The 19,073-nt window shown below is 44.1% G+C and overlaps 2 protein-coding genes across 5 annotated transcripts in view; both read right to left on the reverse strand.

Moving 5' to 3' along the window:
• Positions 1–917: 917 nt before the first annotated feature.
• On the reverse strand, positions 918–8,113 carry EIF1AD (eukaryotic translation initiation factor 1A domain containing). Of its 3 annotated transcripts, none has more exons than XM_026717717.2 (7): positions 8,019–8,113; positions 6,863–6,954; positions 6,382–6,544; positions 4,891–4,999; positions 4,671–4,779; positions 3,218–3,271; positions 918–1,714 (listed from the first exon to the last, which is right to left on the reverse strand). In XM_026717717.2, the coding sequence occupies exons 3-7, from the start codon at positions 6,466–6,468 to the stop codon at positions 1,561–1,563; spliced, it is 513 nt and encodes a 170-aa protein (XP_026573502.2). In that variant the 5' UTR covers positions 6,469–6,544; positions 6,863–6,954; positions 8,019–8,113; the 3' UTR covers positions 918–1,560. The 3 variants fall into 3 exon arrangements, with proteins under 3 accessions (XP_026573502.2, XP_087769967.1, XP_026573503.2); XM_087913841.1 differs by having other exon boundaries at positions 8,014–8,045; XM_026717718.2 differs by having other exon boundaries at positions 1,438–1,711.
• A 2,190-nt stretch (positions 8,114–10,303) lies between these two features.
• Positions 10,304–19,073, reverse strand: part of CTSF (cathepsin F) — a 29,176-nt gene continuing 20,406 nt past the window's right edge. For both annotated transcript variants that reach the window (XM_087913836.1, XM_087913837.1), the window contains exons 10-14: positions 17,520–17,639; positions 16,538–16,602; positions 14,266–14,356; positions 12,946–13,004; positions 10,304–11,698 (exon numbers count right to left, since the gene is read on the reverse strand). In XM_087913836.1, the coding sequence (XP_087769962.1) occupies positions 11,624–11,698; positions 12,946–13,004; positions 14,266–14,356; positions 16,538–16,602; positions 17,520–17,639 (410 nt within the window). In that variant the 3' untranslated portion in view covers positions 10,304–11,623. The remainder of the gene's footprint in view (positions 11,699–12,945; positions 13,005–14,265; positions 14,357–16,537; positions 16,603–17,519; positions 17,640–19,073) is intronic.

Consider the following 19,073-nt stretch of genomic DNA (forward strand, 5'->3'; position numbering starts at 1 on the left):
TGTCTGTCGATCAAGCTGCAGGTAAGCCCCGGCCACAATAGCAAGCCAGAAATTTCTGTCGCTAAGCAAAACGGTGGGAGCGAAATGCCCCTAAATTTGCATCCTCTTTTGGCCAGAGATAAGTGAATCGCGTTAAGCAAATCTGGCTTTCTCCCTTGACTTTCCTGTTCAGAACCTGGCTGGGAAGGTTGCAAACGCCGATCATGTGACCCCATCATTCAATACCTGCCTGCCAAACACCGGAACGTTGATCACGTAACGGGTGTGTGTGTGTGTGTGTGTGTGTGTCACTTTTTTCAGTGCCGTTGTTAACTTCGAGAAGTCTTTAAATGAATGGTTGTAAGTTGAGGACTACCTGTAAGGCAAGGAATTTTGACTTACCACAGTCCTTTTAGTGACCGCTGAAAGTTACAGCGGCCCCGAAAAAAGAGATTTAATGACCATTGTTCTCCACTGATAACTGTTGCTGCCATCCACACGGTCACATGATTAAAAATTGGGGTCCTTGGGAACTGACTCACATTTATGACGGTTGCAGTGTCCCGGGGTCATTTTGTGACTGGCGAGCAAAGGCGACGGGGAAACCAGCCTCACTTAAGAACCGTGTTACTAGTTTAAGAACTTCGCAAACGAGGTGAGAAAAGTCATAAAAAACCGGGACAAAAAAGTCACTTGGCAAATTTCTCGCTTACCGACACAAAGTTTGGGCTCGATTGTTGGTCACACGTCGAGGACTACCTGTCCCTTTTAATTTTCCAATTCAAAGGGTTTTTTATAAAAAAAAAAAAGATAGAAAATAGGTATTTGTGCAACTCAGTGATGGCAAGATTAAGCTGCTTAATGCAGGCATTTCCCTTTTTTGTAAATGGGGAGAGACACGTTTCATGCCTATTTCTCACAAAATGGGGGAAATAAAGTCACAGATCTGCTCGCTGCATTTTATTAAATAAAGATAAGAGAAAATGGAGGGAATGAAGAGTAGAGGCAAGATATCCAGGAGAGGGAAGCCAATACAACAGCTTCCTCTCCTTCCTCCGCAACAGGTTTACACGGCGGCCTAAGGGCACTTAAAAACCCAAAGCCTTCAAACACCAAACAGAAAAACCACACCCAAAATGAGCCCCAAGAGCCAAAAATGGGGAGGGGGCACTTTAGGGGCAGCACTTTTTTTTAACGGTGGGAATTGGGAGTGACCCATTCTCAAAAGCCCTGAGAAGAATAATGCCAAACAAATAAAATAAAACGAACCAGAGGATTCCAACTATGCCCCTTCTGATGATCATCTCACCAGGTCTCTGGTGGTCCTTCAAGGGGCTGCCAGGGTCTCCCAACATGGCAAACTTGTAAGACTGGTGGACTTCCAACTCCCAGAATCCCCCAGCCTGGGAGTTGGAAGTCCGCCAGTCTTAAAAGTTGCCATGTTGGGAGACCCCTGCCCTAAAGGGACACCATCTCACTTTGTCCATGCACACTTGGGCTGAGACACCCCCCCACCCACAAGCCACGTTCCTTCCGGCTAAACCAGGATTTGGTTTTGCTCTGCTCCGTAAATCTGGTGGTTTATTTTCCTTCTTCTTCTTCTTCTGACTCGCTGCTCTCCTCGCTCTCCATAAAGTCGTAAGTTATTCGGTTTGTGTTCACAAACAGGTCAGTGTCATCATCTTCGGAATCCTCTTCTCCAGAAGACTGAGGGGTGCTTTGTACCCCCTCTCTACTAGAAAGATTAACAAAAAAAAAGAGGTTTTTTTGGGGTGGAGGACAAAAAAAATACCCCTTCAAACATTCCATTTCAATTATTTCCATCACACTTTTAAAGCGCGCTAAACTGCATCGGTATAATTCAGATGGATTTTAAATGTCCGATCTTAAAGCAAGTGGTATTAATAATTGTTTTGGCTGGCTAGTGCATTGTTGTTAAGATTTAGTAAGTCTTTAATAGCAAAAGCTACTTAAAATAGGCAGCTTTCTGCCAAATTTTCCCCACAGCTTAGGCAGTCGAGGATAAAAGAGAAATGACAGAGTTGTAAAACTATTTTAGATTGTGATTCTACTGCAGAGTGCAATATGAATGCGATATCAGGGGTTTTCACTTCAATGTAGAATGTGAGAGATGTGTGTTTGTATTTATTTTCATAGTCATAAATTGTACACTGAAGATGGTATTTAATTTCATTATACGGGGTGCAATGACAACAAAGTAAAGCTAAACTAAATTATTATAATAATTAAGCTTAAGTAAAAGGTTTTTCCCCTCGTACATCCGTGCTAGTCGTTTCCGGCTCTAGGGGGCGCTGCTCATCTCCGTCGCAAAGCGGAAGAGCCAGCGCTGTCCGAAGACGTCTCCGTGGTCATGTGGCCGGCAGGACTAAACGCCTTCGAAGGCGCATGGAGTGTTGTTCCCTTCCCACCAAAGGGGTCCCTATTTTCCTACTTGCGTTTTTTTTTAACGTGCTTTCGAACTGCTAGGTTGGCGGAAGCTGCTGGGACAAGGAACGGGAGCTCACTCCGTGACGTGACGCTAGGGATTCGAACCGCCGACCTTTCTGATCGACAAGCTCAACGTCTTAGCCCCTGAGCCACCGCGTCCCTATAATTAAGCTCAAAATCATACTAATCAGAAATCCACCCATGGAGGTTTAGGGCTTTTAAACAGCTGAGCATCAGCATTTGAAATAAAACTTATGTTATCACTTCATTGTTCTAAATACCAAGGTCACCTCCTGAAGTGACTTTTTTTTTCTCTTCAAAATCTTAACATAAAATATGGATAATTTTCAGCAATTTCTTCCCTTCTGGGCAAGTGCCATTCCCACACCTGTCCAGGTCTCCCATTTTATGTATTTATTGGAATTTTTATCCCGCCTTTATTACTTAATAAGCAACATGAAGCAGTGAACCTACAATCCTTTCTCCTCCTGTCTTCCCCATAACAAGCAACCTGAGATGTGGGTTGGGCTGAGAAAGAGATTGGACCGAAGTTACCTAGCCAGCTTTCATGGCTAAAGCGGGATTAGAACTTATTGTCCCCTGGTGACTGGATCAAAGTCACCCAGCTAAGCTGAGACTAGAACTCACCGTCTCCCAGTGGTTGGATCAAAGTCACCTAGCCGGCTTTCATGGCTAAGGTAGGACTAGAACTCACCGTCTCCCAGTGTCTAGACCACCATCTTAAGCACTACCCCTAACTAGCTCTCATTCCTTTCTTGTTCAGCTTTACCTTTCTTTAGCACTGCTTTGAGTTCCTTTTACGTCTCCTAAGAAAGCATCAGGCCTGCAGGGGAAAAATAATATATATATATATATATATAAAATGTCAACATAAAGTAGTAGGACACTTTGTAAAAATTATTTCACCTTTCAGAATTTCCACGTCCCAAACCGAGAAGCTGCGGTGGTGATCCTGTTTCCCCCCCGCCCGCCCTTAAGGTTTCCCGTTTGAGCAGCGGGTTGGACTAGATGACCTCCAAGGTCCCTTTCCAACCCTTTCCCTTGGATAAAATTGATTCAGAAAACAGATGCTTTAACTAAAACAAAAGACGCTTATAAGGAAAACGGGCACATAAAAAACTCTTTTCTCTCCTTTCTTTCCAAGAAGATCCCAGCCAGATCTGCCACCTTCAGCTTCTACGCTTTGCTGGCCAGGACTGGAAAATGCCAGTCTTCAAGGAAAACCTGGCCTGAGAATGGAATGTGGAATTGCATCGAATGGGGCCAAACATCCAAGCCGTTCCCAAACCATCTAAAATGGCACATTACTTATACGGTGACGAACAGGGAGGGCCAGTGAAAGGGGGAAAAGTATAACCTTTCGCACGGGAATATTCAGGTCTAGCCATTCTTTCACTGCCAATCAATTAGCCTTAGTAAAAGAACCTTATCACTTCAGCCAGGGTCTTTCCCTCCACACTGTACAACCATTTACAAAGTCTGCACTACTCTTAGTATTAACCTTCTCATCGCTCCTTATCGCCCCTCCCCTCCCACCTGTGACTGGATGACCGTAACTTTGTCGTTTGTATCCTTATTATTTATGTTGACTGTTTCCTAGTATGATTTGATTGCTTATTGTCCCCTATGACTCTCATTAAGTGTTGTACCTGATGATTCTTGACGGATGTCTCTTTTCTTTTAGGTACACTGAGAGCATTTGCACCAAAGACAGATTCCTTGTGTGTCCAATCACACTTGGCCAATAAAGAATTCAATTCAATTCTATTCTATTCTTTATCTATTTTCTTTTCTTTTCTGTTCTATTCCCTATTCTATTCTATTCTATTCTATTCTATTCTATTCTATTCTATTCTATTCTATTCTATTCTATTCTATTTCTATTTTCTATACCATTCCATTCCATTCTTTAAACTGTTTCCTAGTATTATTTGATTGCTTATTGTACCCTATGACTATCACTAAGTATTGTACCTGATGATTCTCAACTCTTGACGAATGTCTCTTTCCTTTTATGTACACTGAGAGCATTTGCACCAAAGACGAATTCCTTGTGTGTCCAATCACACTTGGCCAATAAAGAATTCTATTCTGTTCTTTCCTAAGTACCTGAACAATACCCCTCTCTCTCTCATTTCTTTATTTTTATTTATTAAATCGACTTCCTGCCCATCTCCTCAATAAGGCAACCCTGGGAGTCTTACAACGTGCAGCTTACTCACCAGTATCCTTCCTTCTTCAGGTACTGAACATGGTCCTTGTACAGGACAAAACTGATTTCTGCTTTTACTTTCTCTCCTTCTTCAATGGGGTCAACCAGTAAGAAATCTCCTGGAGGAAGGGAGGAAAGAATAGATAGCTGTGACAGGGGAGGGGGGGGGAAGGGGGGAATGAGGAGGCCCATTTTCCCTCCTGCAAATGCAAGGACCTGCAGCCACTCACCTCTCTTGATCCAGATGTTCTTACGGAACTTGGTGGGCATGCTGACCAGGAAACGTGTCCCCTCCGGGGTTTCCACTTCATGGAGGTTGTTTCCTGGTGTCCCGAGCACCTGGAGGGACAAGAGCAAACTTGCCGGTAAGAACTCGGCCTGATTTGTGGCTTAATCTGAATTAAGTAGGGCATCCGTCGGAACCCTGACACTGAACTTGGTCTCTGTTCGCATGGCACACTCAGCCCGCCCAGCTAGACCAGCGATAAATCTATCACACGTGTCAAGGAGGACACGCCACAATGTTGAAGGGTGACACACCGCCCTTCAACAACACCAGACAATGAAGGTTACAACAGAGAGATAACATATTGGATTATCAATGTACTAACAGCAGCTAGAATTGTATTTGCACAAAATTGGAAAAATGAGAAAACTCTGACAGAGGAGGAAACAATTAAGAAAATAATGGAAAATAATGTGCGGAAATGAGTAGTTTGACAACGGCAATTAAAGAACAGGAAGAAAAAGGTTATTATATGATTTGGAACTTATTCTATGAATGGCTAGATAGAAGAGTAAGAATCTGAAACATGTGACAATAGTAATAACATATTATAACTGATTGATTTGGAATGAATTAGAAAATGAATATAACTTAGGTGTAAGGATGGAATATATTTTTGAAAGATAATAATTACAATGTTAATGATAATATAACAACTGACCAATGTGTTATAAAATATCGATCAGAATGGTTGTAAATATAAACAAGTAACTATTGCATGATATTATGTGCACAAGATATATGTACCCAACTGACACTGTACAATTGAAAGATGGTTTTATTTGTTGCTTTTGTTATAAAAATAAAAAACTTTTTCAAAACAACAACAACACCAGACAGCAACTATTTGTCAGGTGAGGCTCCATTCAAAATCCAAGAAAGAAAGCCTCAGACTCCATTGTTATAGAGAAAAGGACTTTTATTGAATATGAAGTGGGAGCAACGGAAGAAATACAAGATGTGAGGCCACACATCTTTCACATATAGACAGTTATCCCAAGTCCCCACCCCCAACAATTCAAACTGGACATCCAACCTGAGGTGTGTATAGTGTCATGTGGTTACATCTTCAGGTGGCATCTCAGACACCTGGTATGCCAAGACTGTTGACCTTGGCCTAGAAAAGATGAGTGGCTGCATGTGCACAGTAAGCAGGAAAGCATCCCAATGTTTACAGTTCACACAACTTCAACCTCCAGCCCCTTTCTCCCCAGGAAGCCCAGTTATTCCTCTCCCCCATTTCTTATGGCAGCCGGAAAGAGTCAAGCTGAAGAAGGAATCTTGGAGGCTGACACTATTCTTGAAAACACACCCAATTCTCACAACATTTTTCGAGGCCACGGGAGAATGTAGCAGGCTCTTGTGCAGCCTTTTGGGTATCTACATGAAGCTTTTAAAAGATTCAGGCTAACCAGGTTAGGTTAACCAGTCTTACCCGGACAATCTGCTGCCTCTCTGAAGGAACCACATAGTCCTCTAGCACTTCTTTGACCACGTGTTTGCGTTTGGTCGCCTGGGACATGATGCTCGGTTAGCCACCGTAAACAGATTCTGGGCTGCGATGAATTGCTTCCAGGATGCGTCCACAATGTTGAAGGCTGCAAAAAGGCATGGAACAATCGACTTTCAAAAGGCAGAAAGCAAACAGTTTGGGGCACTTGATCTGCAGACATCTGCCGATCTCATTACCCATATTGGGCAAAGCCAGGGCAAAAAAATTAAAATGCTTTAATTAAACTAAAATCAGCAGTGATTTTAACTGTGGCCAAAAAAAAAAAAAAAAAGCTCGTAAAATGGGGCAAACTTCTCTTTTAACAGCTGTCTCGCTTAGCAAACAAAAGTTGGGTCTCAGTTACGGATGCAAGTCGAGGACCACCAGTAGACATTCCTTCAGTTTGGAGATTCAAGAGACAGACCTGTTTCCAGGACCAGCCAATGTCGTTGCAGATGAAGGAGTGTGGATCCAGTGCTGATTTCGCTCCTTGGTTCATTCACACTTCTGAAGGAGCTGGGGACGGAGAGGACATTATTATTCGATTTTGAAACTCCTTAACATTCGGAGATGTTATTCCGCATAACCCAAAAGTCTCCAAACGTGGCAACTTTAAGACTTGTGCACTTCAACTCCCAGCTATGCCGGCTGAGGAATTCTGGGAGTTGAAGTCCACAAGTCTTTTTTTTTTTTTTTGACAATAATTTTTTATTATTCTTTTTCACCTTTTACACATACTGATCTTAATTTTAACAGTACTGTGTCATCATTATTACACAAATTATACAAATATCTACATTCACATACCTTTCTCTATAATTTTCTTATCACCTTTATCCTTATTTTCATTGTTCAACCATTTATACCAATTATCCTAAATTTTGTAAAGTTGCCAAGTTTGGGGACTCCTGCAATATTATTATTATTTTTTTAAATCCCCATTGATTCATTGCTCTGTTCATGACATTTTCCCACATTTTTGTACCAGTTTTGCATAACCTGAGAGTACAGGAATTCCACAAGAATAGATTAACACATGAACTGAATTTATTTTATTTGGCCACTTGTGATTTAGACATGCAAGGAATTGGTCTCCACTACAAAAGCAACATTAATAATAATAATAATAATAATAATGCCAATAAAAGGGGGAGTAAGAAAGACATTAAGAATAAGCAATAATACTACAGCCACACTACATGGCTTAGCAAATTAGGATTTATTTAATGAATTTATTATTAAATTTATTATTAGAATGTATTTAATTAAATTGTTCGGATTTAACCATTTGTTAACAAAGAACAACAGAAAAGGGCAGGGACACGTGAAGAGGGCAAGCCCCCCTTCCTCACGGTCTTGAGGACCCGAAATTCTCCTAACAATTCGACCATCCCGGCTGCATCAAGTAGCAGCGAGTTCCGCAGGCACAGCGGAAGACCCCCTTTTCCCATATCCCGAGCCCGCCCTGGGCTTCCCCGGCTTCCAAGCCGGCTCCCGGGTGGCCAACAGCCCCGAGGACCCCCCACCCCACCCGAAATAGCCGCTCCCCGCGCCCCCCAGCCCGGCTCTGCCCACGAGACCTGCTCAGGGACTGCTACGCCTCGCGTCTCCTCCGAAACCAGAGAAGCGTGACTTCCGGCTTCCGGTACCGAGGGAACCACTTCCGGGTACATCGTTCTAACCGGTCCTGCCGGGCCGTAAAGGCCGCGGAGCGAATGGTTCCGCCTCGGGCGAAGGACGCCAGCGAGGTTAAGCCGGTTGCTAGTACGTGTCTCCGGGAGTCTGGGTCGTGGTGGGGGAGATACGGAGCGGTCCGCTCTGAAGTGGCTGGCCAGAGCCTCGGAGGCAGAGTTGCCGGGCCGCTTTAAGAAGGGGGGGGGGTGAACTACAACTCCCAGAATCCCCCAGATTTGAAGTCTACACTCTTAAAAGCTGGCAAGGCTGAGAAACGTTGCCTTAAACCAGAGGTCCCCAAACTGGGCCACTTTAAGAATGGTGGACTTCAACTCCCAGAATTCTCCAGCCAGCTATGCTTTCATATTTCATTTCAACATGCTTTCCATTTATTTAAAAAGATCCTGCATTTCCTCTATTCTATACTGCAGGGGTGTCCAACCTTGGCAACTTTGAGACTTGTGGACTTCAATTCCCAAAGGGAGACCGAGGGGAGCAAGTGGCCAGTTTTAAGTTTCTGGGTGTTACCCTAAAAGAGGACCTGACCTGGGGGGCTCACATTGCAGCCCTGGTCAAAAGGGCCCAGCAGAGATTCTACTACCTGAGGCTTCTCAGGAAACAACAACCAGATGAGAAACTGCTGGGGACCTTCTACCGCTGCACCACAGAGAGTATCTTAACTGACTGCACCTCTGTAGGGTTTGCCAGTTGCACCAGGGCAGATAGGACAACACTCCAGAGGGTGAATGTCATTGCCCCTCAGAGGATCATTGGTTGCCCTCTCCCCTCTGTGGAAGAGCTTTATCGCTCCCGCTGCCATAAGAAAATTCGAAACATCCTCAAACATCCATCTCATCCTGGGAACCCTTTTTTTGAACTATTACCATCTGGCAGCCGGTACAGGATAATAATAAAAACAAGGACAAATAGGCTGAAAAACAGCTTCCATCCCAGGACAATAGCTCTGTTGAATTCTGCTGTATAGTGCAATATGAATGCAATATCAGGGGTTTTCTATTCAATTGTATAGAATGTGAAGGATGTGTGTTGTTTTATTTTTATAGTCATTATGTACACTGAAGATGGTATTTAATTTTGTTGTTCGAGGTGCAGTGACAAAGTAAAAGAAACTAAACCAGAGCCAGTAGGGAAAAAAATTTGAATTTCACCCCGGCTTACATCCTCCATCACTTGATTTGGTCGTATATTATGCTTACATCATATAGTCTAATAATAAATATTTGCTTTAACAGTATTTCAAAATATGGAGCATTATTCCGAGTTTTAAAGAACCTCATAAAATATGGATGTTTAAAAGGTATCTCTTAAGATCATAAAAGATTTGCATTTTTCTCTTATCTTTTCTTCCTTTCATCTACGATATTTTGCTTGGTTCAACAGAGAAGCCAAGATTAAAAGCCAAAAGGCAACCCTGTGGATCTGGATTATAGTAATTATAATTATAGCAAGAGTAACAGTGTTTAAATAAGATTCCACCGTCACAGCCTTCAGTGGGTGAAATGCTTACATGTTTGGCAGCTGCCACTATGTTGGTTAATCTATGTGCAAATGCTGGTCTCAAACCCCTACTTAATGACCCTTGGAGATCCCACTAGGAGACAGAAGCCAGCTCTGGTTTTTTGGGGGGTGGGGTGGGAATCCTGCAGAGACCCAGAAGAAAAGAAACATCCATTGTCCCATTTGCTTCTCTAACCATATTCCCCATCTTAAGTTTTCAAGCTTGCAAATCCAACCAGTATGGTTGTGTCTGTGTGTTTTGTGCAGGTGCCATAGATTTGCAAATATTTGCTGCAAGGGACTGGGATGCCCAGGACTGGTCAGAGAGGATTACACACCCACACACTCAAATCTTTTGAACCTGTGTTCATCTGGGGTGTGAAACACAACCGTGAGTTGAGCTCAACCAATTTTACACGACTTTAAATTGCAATCCTGCCAACATTTTTTTTTTTCCTGAGCAAGTTGGCAGCCCGGGGATGCCAGGACTAAAAATAAGAACTTGGGGACCTTTTGCAGTTCTCCAAATTTCTTCTCCCTGCAGGGACAGCTCACCCCAAGGCAACCCCAGGCCTCCTGCAAACCCTGCTATCTATACCCCAAAGGGAGGAGGAGGAGGTAAGGAGGACCCGGAAAGGTATGGAGGAAAAAAAGGAATGTTTTGATAAAGATATTTTTTGTTCCAAGTGCATTTTATTGAGTCTCAAGTCCAAGAAAAAAAAAATACTGATGTTGACCTAGTGACAAGAGCTCCTAAAAGGGACTCTTGCAAGGAAAAGGAATTTCTCGGAACATCCCTCTAATACAGAATTTTTTAAAGGAATTTTTTTCCCCTTAAATTATAAGAAGTCAGACCACACATTTAACTAGCGCACTACGGACACCTCTGTTAACTTCAGGCAGAAGTCCTCAATAGGGGCTCTCCCCTGCAATTAAATGAGAATGTAATTTACTCCACCCTCCATAAGTTATGAAGTCACCTTCCCGCACGCGGGAGAAGCAGGAAACCTCCAGTTCATGCAAAATAATTGTTGAGGTTGGACCTCCATCTTGAGTTCCAAGCGGTTGCACTGATGTCTACTATTTTGATGCATTTATTTAATAGATTTGTCACCCATCTCACCTTGAAGGAACTCTTTTAAGTTTATGTGGTCGGCTTAAGTTTTTGGGGAGGAAATTTTTTGCCTCTGCCTAACCAGCATCCATCGATATTTATCTGGCTAGCGTCCAGTCAGTGTGTGAGAGAGTTGAGGGCTGTTTGGAAACTGAAACAGTATTTGCTGTGTGAGTAAGGAGACAGCAAGGAGCCTGGGCGTGGCTTAGCTCAACTGTTCTGTACTAAAGCATTTGGTGCTCTGAAACTGAAACTCCTCTGCTTGTGGTTTTGCATTTGGAAGAGATTTCTTTTCAGGTGAGGATGGGGAGTAGAACTCCTTAGCATCAGAGCATGTCAATAATAATAATATAGAAAATACTCTAGATGCTTTGATGGTCATTTGGAAAAATCCTTTCCCAGTGAGCCCCTAGAAGCCAAGAGGAACATAACGTACCAAATTTCAAGTTTGTAGGCTTTACGGTTCTGGAGATTTTGTGATGATGCATGAGTGGTGTTTCTCTTTATATACATACATACACACATAAACACATATGTCAATCAAAGTTAAAACAAACTTAGGATCTTGCAGGTCTGCAGCCCACAAGGAGGGAAGTAACTGAAAAACCCCTTGGTGGAAGAGACAGAAGAGGTGAAAGGCAGGTTCATGGAAAGCGAGCGATGTGTATTCCACACACACCACCCGAGAGGCCTGCAGTCGCTGGTTCTGGAGCCAGGAGATGATCCTAGTGGGACGAAGGTTCATCATCTGACATCAGCTCCAGTACTCTGGGCTGCAGCTTCCCACGGGGGACCTGGTGGGGCTCTACGGCAGATGCGGCCCGGATCCCGCGACCAGCACTAAAGAGGCGACTTGAGGGAGAGAGAGAACGAAGTTGGCTAGTTTACCACTGCGGAGCTGCACATGGTGTTCATGCCACAGGCGTGGCTCCCCCGGTACAAGTAGTAGTAACCCTGTAGGAGAGAGAGGAAACAAGTGGATCCAAGCTCAGGAGGAGGAGTGGCCTACAGGAAGTCCTTGACTTACAGCCACAGTGGAGCCCAACCTTTCCAACTGCTAAGCAAACCAGTTTGTCGAGTGAAGTTTGGTCCCACTTAATGACCTTTCTTGCCATGGTTGTGAAGTGAAGCCCTGCAGCTGTGAAGCTAGTCATACATTTAAGTCAGGGGTGTCCAACCTTGGCAACTTTAAGACTTGTGGACTTCAACTCCCAGAATTCCTCAGCCAGCAAAGCTAGTCATACATTTAAGTCAGGGGTGTCCAACCTTGGCAACTTTAAGACTTGTGGACTTCAACTCCCAGAATTCCTCAGCCAGCAAAGCTAGTCATACATTTAAGTCAGGGGTGTCCAACTTTGGCAACTTTAAGACTTGTGGACTTCAACTCCCAGAATTCCTCAGCCAGCAAAGCTAGTCATACATTTAAGTCAGGGGTGTCCAACTTTGGCAACTTTAAGACTTGTGGACTTCAACTCCCAGAATTCCTCAGCCAGCAAAGCTAGTCATACATTTAAGTCAGGGTGTCAACTTTGGCACTTTAGATTGTGGACTTCAACTCCCAGAATTCCTCAGCCAGCTTTGCTGGCTGAGGAATTCTGGGAGTTGAAGTCCACAAGTCTTAAAGTTGCCAAGGTTGGACATCCCTGGTTTAAGTGAATCTAGCTTCCACACTGACTTTGAAAGGGAATGGGAGAAAGCGGTGCCTTCCTTAATTACCTCAGATAATCGCCTTGGCAACCCAAAGTCGCTGGAATGCAAGAATATTACTGGAGAGTCTGATGGGATGACTCTTGGCTATGGATGTGTCCCGTTGGAGAATACACATCCAGGGGATAGGGGAAAAAAAAACCAGGGTCAAGGGGAAAATGAAGGATGTGTCCGAGTTGGCTGCAACCGGGAAATGCCAACATATCAACTCCTAATAAATATGTTTCTTAACTCTGAGAGATGAGGGCCGCTTGAATAGGGCTACATGTCGGAGCCCCTCTGAATTTCGACCTGGGTTGCTGCCACTGTCCTGTGAAAAATGGTCATAAGTCACTTTTTTCAGTGCCGTTGTAGCTCTGGACTTTGTAACTCTAAGCCAATGGTTGTACGTCAAGAACCACCTTTAACATTAGAGTGAGGGAGCATTTGGAGGGGGACCCTCCTTCTCCCCACTGATAAGGGTGGGGAAGAGGAGGGGGGGTCCCCAGCCATACCTGCTCGCCCCAGTTTTCGCCCCAGCTGTTCTTGATCGCCCAGAAAGGAATCCGGCCACCTGTAGGAAGAAGACACAACTGTCAAGAAAACGGCCCCGGTGGTGCGCTTCTCGCTTCCGGAGAAGAAAGCAGAGCAGGCTCTCGGGAAACAGCTGATCACAACTCCCATTATCCCCAGCAGAGCCAAATGGGAGTTGGGAGAAGCAAAAATCCCCTCCAGAATTCAACACGTTGGACTAGAAAGTATTTCTCAACCGTGGCAACTTTAAAAGGGGGTGGTGGTGGACTTCAACCCCCCCAATTTCCCAGGAAGCACGGCCAGCTGGGGAATTCTGGGAGTTGAAGTCCACTCCTCTTACAAGTTGCCATGGTTGTGAAACCCCGAATCGAAGAGATCCTACTCCAAAAGGGGTCTTGGATTTTAGTTCTGATGGATGGATTTTCCTACTGTTGTTTTGCAGACAACTGAGATGCATTCAGGGTGAAAAGGGTCTCAGGATCGAATGCAGCGTCCAAAGTGATGGTGTGAAAGGAACCAGCTTGTGTTTAGGAGCGTCCATGCTCCAAAAATCAACTCGCGTTTAAAAAAAAATGGTAATGTCAACGCATAAAACATTTCTAGGCCTGTTTTAGGGTTGCCGTGAACAGAAGGGAAGCGGGGAGAAATTTGAAAGAGCAGAGCGGCAGCTTGGAACCGAAAGTGCATTCCATTCTTATCTTGCAAAGACTGTAACTAAGCTACCGGATTTTCTGCCTCTCTAATTGGAGAATGTGATTGATAACTCTGAACGTGTTTCTGTTGGAGAATATGAATTATGATAACACCCAGAGGGGTGCAGGAAAACCAGGGTCAAGGGTGACAGTGAGTTACGTGTCTCAGAATCGGCTTGGTAATAAGTCATACCGACATGTTCGCTCCTAATAAATCCTTTGAAGTTTTTGAAGTTTGGCTCGAGGCTCATGGTTTAATGAGGGCGACTGCCGGAATCCTGATAGTTAATCTATTCTGGGGTTCCATCTGCTGGGGGAAGGAGATTAAGGGCTGTTTTTTTGTTTTTCCATCCTGAAATGCACTGGAATGAAACGCTGTTCAAGTCTACCAGCTCCAAATGAGTTTGAGAATCCCTCCAAAGGAGGCTGAGGTTCATGTCCGAAGAGATGGCCCAGTTCTGCCATCCCAGGGAAGAGAGTCCAGAGCGCACAGAAAGCATTAAAAAAGAGGCTCACAAAGAAAAATCCAGAATGAAGAACCAGCAATCAAGACGCACGCACAACAGACGGGCCCACAGGATTTCTCTCAACCCCAAAAGAGCCACTCACGTGTGCCGTAGCCCACCAAAAGGACGGCGTGGTCAATCATCCAGGGATTACACAGCACGAAGAAGGGGTGGGAAATGCCTTTGCGGTAGAACTGGAGAGGGAAGAAGAAGGAAAAAGGCAAATTAAAACGTTAATTATGGTAAGCAAGACCCCCAGGAATACAGAGTTGGAAGGTTATCTTGGAGGTCTTCTACTCCAATCCCCTGCCACAGGTGTCCAACTTTAAAACTTTAAGACTTGCTGGGTGTGGAATTCTGGGAGTTGAAGTCCACAAGTCTTAAAGTTCCTAAGGTTACACACCTTTACCCTACACCATTCCAGACAAGTGGCTGTCCAATCTTTTCTTTAAAATCTCCACTGTTGATTTGGACTGCAGAAAAAACAATGGCAACCAATCTGCCTTCCATCGAGGACCTGTATACTGTACGGGTCAAAAAGAGGGCTGTGAAAATATCTACAGACCCCTCACATCCCGGACATAAACTGTTTCAACTCCCACCTTCAAAATGACACTATAGAGCATTGCACAACAGGACAATTAGACACAAGGACAGTTTTTCCCCGAACGCCATCGCTCTGCTAAACAAATAATGGCTGCCCCTTTGCTGGCTTTGCACCAGGATTTCATTGCATTTGGGGAGAGGGGAGGAAATCTCTCTCCGGTATACTGTGTGTCTGTTTCTTTTTCTTTCTTTCTTTCTTTCTTTCTTTCTTTCTTTCTCTTTCTTTCTTTCTTTCTTTCTTTCTTTCTTTCTTTCTTTCTTTCTTTCTTTCTTTCTTTCTTTCTTCCTTTCTTCCTTTCTTTCTTCTGGTCTGTTCTTACTGTACCCTGTGACTCTTATTAAGTGTTGCACCTGATGATTCTTGACTCTTGACAGATGTATCTTTTCTTTTATGTACACTGAGAGCATTTGCACCAAAGACGAATTTCTTGTGTGTCCAATCCCACTTGGCCAATAAAGAATTCTGTTCTGTTCTGTTCTGTTCTTTTGTACCCTATGACTATTATTAAGTGTTGTACCTGATGATTTTTGACGGATGTCTCTTTTCTTTTATGCATACTGAGAGCATTTGCACCAAGACAAATTCCTTGTGTGTCCAATCACACTTGGCCAATAAAAGAATTGCATTCTATGGGAGCATCCACAACTTCCAGAGGCAAGCCATTCCACTGGTTAATTGTTCTCACTGTTAAGGAAATTTCTCCTTAGTTCTAGATTGGATCTCTCTTTAAAAAAAACCTTCCACCTATTCTTTCTTGTCCTGCCTTCTAGTGCTTCTTCTTGGGGCAGCCCCTCAAATATTGGAACGCAGCTACGAGGTCTATCCCTAATCCTTCTCTTCCTTTGACATACTCATTTCTCACAACCATTCTTCATATGTTTCAGCTTCCAGTCGCCTAACCATCTAACCATTTTCTCTGCAGACTTTCTAGGGTCTCAGGATCCCCAAAAGGATCTTGACAGACTTGAACAATGCCATTTTATCCTATGCAATAAAATGAAACTGAACGGGGGGGAAAAGCAAGGTTTTACACCTGGGCAGGAAAAATCAAAGGGACAAGTACAGAGTAGGCGAAACCTAGATCAAAAACAGTAACGGCGAGAGGGAATTTGGAGTCTTTGTGGACAATCACTAAGCCAGCAGGGTGTAGCAGCAGCCAAAAAAGCCAATGCGATCCTTGGTTGCATAAACAGACCCATAGAATCAAAATCACGTGAAGTATTAGTACCACTTCATAAATCCTTAGCAAGGTCCCACCTGGAATCCTGCATCCAGGTTTGGCCATCCCGTTACAAAAAAAGATGTTGAGACTTTGGGAAAAGTGCAGAGAAGAGCAACTTAAGATGATTAAAGGCCTGGAAATGAAAGCATATGAAGAACGGCTGCTGGAATTGGGTTTGGCCAGTCTAGACAAAAGGAAGGACCTAGGGGTGATATAATAGCAGTCTTCCAGTATTTGGGGGGCTGTTGCAGAGAGAAGGGAGTCCACTTATTTTCCAAAGCACCAGAAGGCCCAGAAGCAACGAAGGATGGAAACTAAGAAATAAGGAGGAATTTCCTGACAGGGAGGACCATTAACCCCCGTGGGATAGCAGAAATCATGGCCGCTCCATCGCTGGAGGTTTTTAAGAAGAGACCGGACAGTCACTTGTCTGAGGGGGTATATAGGGTATCCTGCTTGAGCAGGGGGCTGGGCTAGAAGACCTCCAAGGTCCTTTCAAGCTCTATTCTGATTACTTGATTGATGGATGATTTGTGAGTCTCTCACCTGCATGGCAAAGGCGTTCAGAGCAATGGAGATGGGGCCGTTCTTGGCCAGCCAAGCTGCAATCTCTGTCCAGGGAGAGAGGAGCACAGGTAAGAGGGAGGGGCCCCTGCCTGAGGTCCCACCCTTACCCCCCCCAAAAAAAACAGATAATCTCTCATGCCTCATTCATTTCAAGTGAAAACTCCTTACAAGGGTGAACATACACGAGCACTGCAAGGTTTACTACATCATCCTACATAGAGAGTTCTCGACTTATAATCAAAATTGTGAACGGAATTGCAATCATAAGTTATTGTAATCATAAATTAAGGCTTCCCTTCCCTTTCTTTCTTTTAGTCTCTCTTGCTCTTTCTTTCCCAATCCTTCCTTCCTTCCTTCCTTCCTTCCTTCCTTCCTTCCTTCCTTCCTTCCTTCCTTCCTTTCTTTCTTTCTCCTCTTCCTTCCTCCTTCCCTCCCTCTTTTTTTCTTTCTTTCTTCCTGCTTAGGCAGGGGTTGTACTAGATGACCTACAAGGTCCCTTCCAAGTCAGATTATCTATTTCCTTTTCTTTCTTTTTCTTTCTTTTTTTCTTTTTTCTTTCTTTCTTTCTTTCTCTTTCTTTCTTTCCTTCCTTCCTTCCTTCCTTCCTTCCTTCCTCTTTCTTTCTTTCTTTCTTTCTTTCTTTCTTTCTTTCTTTCTTTCTTTCTTTCTTTCTTTTTCTTTCTTTCCTTCCTTCCTTCCTTCCTTCCTTCCTTCCTTTCTTCCATTCTTCCTTCCTTCCTTTCTCTCTCTCTCTCTCTCTCTTTCTTTCTTTCCCCTTCCTTCCTTCCTTCCTTCCTTCCTTCCTTCCTTCCTTCCCTCCGTCTTTTCATTCTTGTTCTGTTTATTTACCATTTTTCCTTCTCTTTACTCTCTTTTTGAAATAAAAAGTGTACGTTTTTTTTTCACTTTGTAGAACCACTCCTTTCCCCAAAGCTAACCAAGCGAGAGGCCAGCAACGCACCGTTCTCGTCCGTGGAGATGGCCACGCTGCTGTTGATGTACACGGCCACTTTCTCCTTGGAGAAGCCGCATTTCTGTTCGAAACCTTGATAGCTGTAATCCCGCTCGGTCTCCAGGCCCCCTGGAGAAATGCAAGGCAGAAACCCTGTCAAGGAAGGTTCCAGAAGGAGCTTGGGAAAATCAGAGTGGGAAAACAGAGACCCCAGTTGGCAAGCAAGGAAACTTTTAGAGCCACGTTGAAAACACAGGGGAATTTCTTTCGTTATCATTAGGAAAACTACGTCCTAACAACATTTGAACCTCCTCAGGTCTTATTCTATGGAGCTTCTCAGTCCTCCAGGTCCTGGTTGTCCCAGATGTGCTTTTTTCAAGAGGCAACCGGACTTTCTGATTTTTCTTTGAAGACGTTTCGCTTCTCAGGGCTGGATGTGGGAAATAGAAGGATTTATACAGGCAAACCTCCAAGCTGCCTCAATGACCTTCTAAAAGGATGCAAATGACCAGATGCCTGCAAGAACTATAAATCCTTCCATTCCCCACCATCCAGTCAGAGCTGAAGAAGCTTCTTGGATGAGAAGTGAAACGTCTTCGAAAGAAAAAGAAAAAAGCCCCTTTGGAACAACCTCAGCTCTTGTCATGCAATTCTTAAGTCTCAGGAGAAAAAAAGAAAGTCCAATCCACTCGAATACAGATAATCCTCGACTTACATTTAGTTGACAGTTCAAAGTTACAATGGCACTGGGCAAAAAGTGACTTACAATAATTTTTTCACCCTTATGACCATTGTAGCATCCCCCAGGGTCACATAATCAAAGCTCAGCTGCTTGGCAACTGGTGCATCCTTGTGACAGTTGCGGTGTGTCCCAAGGTACACAATCCCCTTTTGTAACCTTCTGACAAGCAAAATCCAAGGGGAAGTTGGATTCCCTTCATAACTCTGTGACTAACTCATCAACTGCAGAGATTCACTTAACAACGGTCTCACTTAGTGTTCTGACCCATACACATTGTTCCAAGGAAGCCAACACGAAACAGAGATAACAGCAAAACTCTTTAATGATTCCTTACGAATTCCGTTCCTTCCCGGTTAAAAGGCTGTTTCAAACTCATTGTCTCTAATAAGGAAGAGCCTTGCCAAGGTGGTGCAAAGCTGCCAAGAACACTAGATAAAGTTACTCAGAAATATTTCAAACCCAAAGAGTCTCCAAACACCAAACAAGATATTCCAAACGTCCGCAAGGCTTGAGTGCGAAAACTTCTTTGCTTCCTGCAAAGAACTCCAGTTTCTCAGCTGGCTTTTATCTCTTAAGGGAGGGGCCATCACCTTGCAGCCTTACTCCTGAGTCACCCGTGCTGCTGCAGCTGCTCTTTTCTTCGGGCAGCCCTGTGCGCACACACGCTGGGCACAGGCTCCTCGGAGTGCTCTTCATCACTGCTGCCAGCCTCCACAATCTCCGGAGGCCGCACCCCACTCCCGGATGGTCCTGCCCCATCCCTGCATCACACGCAGGACCCTCACCTGAGTTCTCACTCTGAGGCCTCAGCCGTCCACATC

The sequence above is a fragment of the Pseudonaja textilis genome, chromosome 16 (assembly GCF_049901715.1).
Source record: "Pseudonaja textilis isolate UNSWEBS1 chromosome 16, rPseTex1.2, whole genome shotgun sequence".
NCBI lineage: Eukaryota > Metazoa > Chordata > Lepidosauria > Squamata > Elapidae > Pseudonaja > Pseudonaja textilis.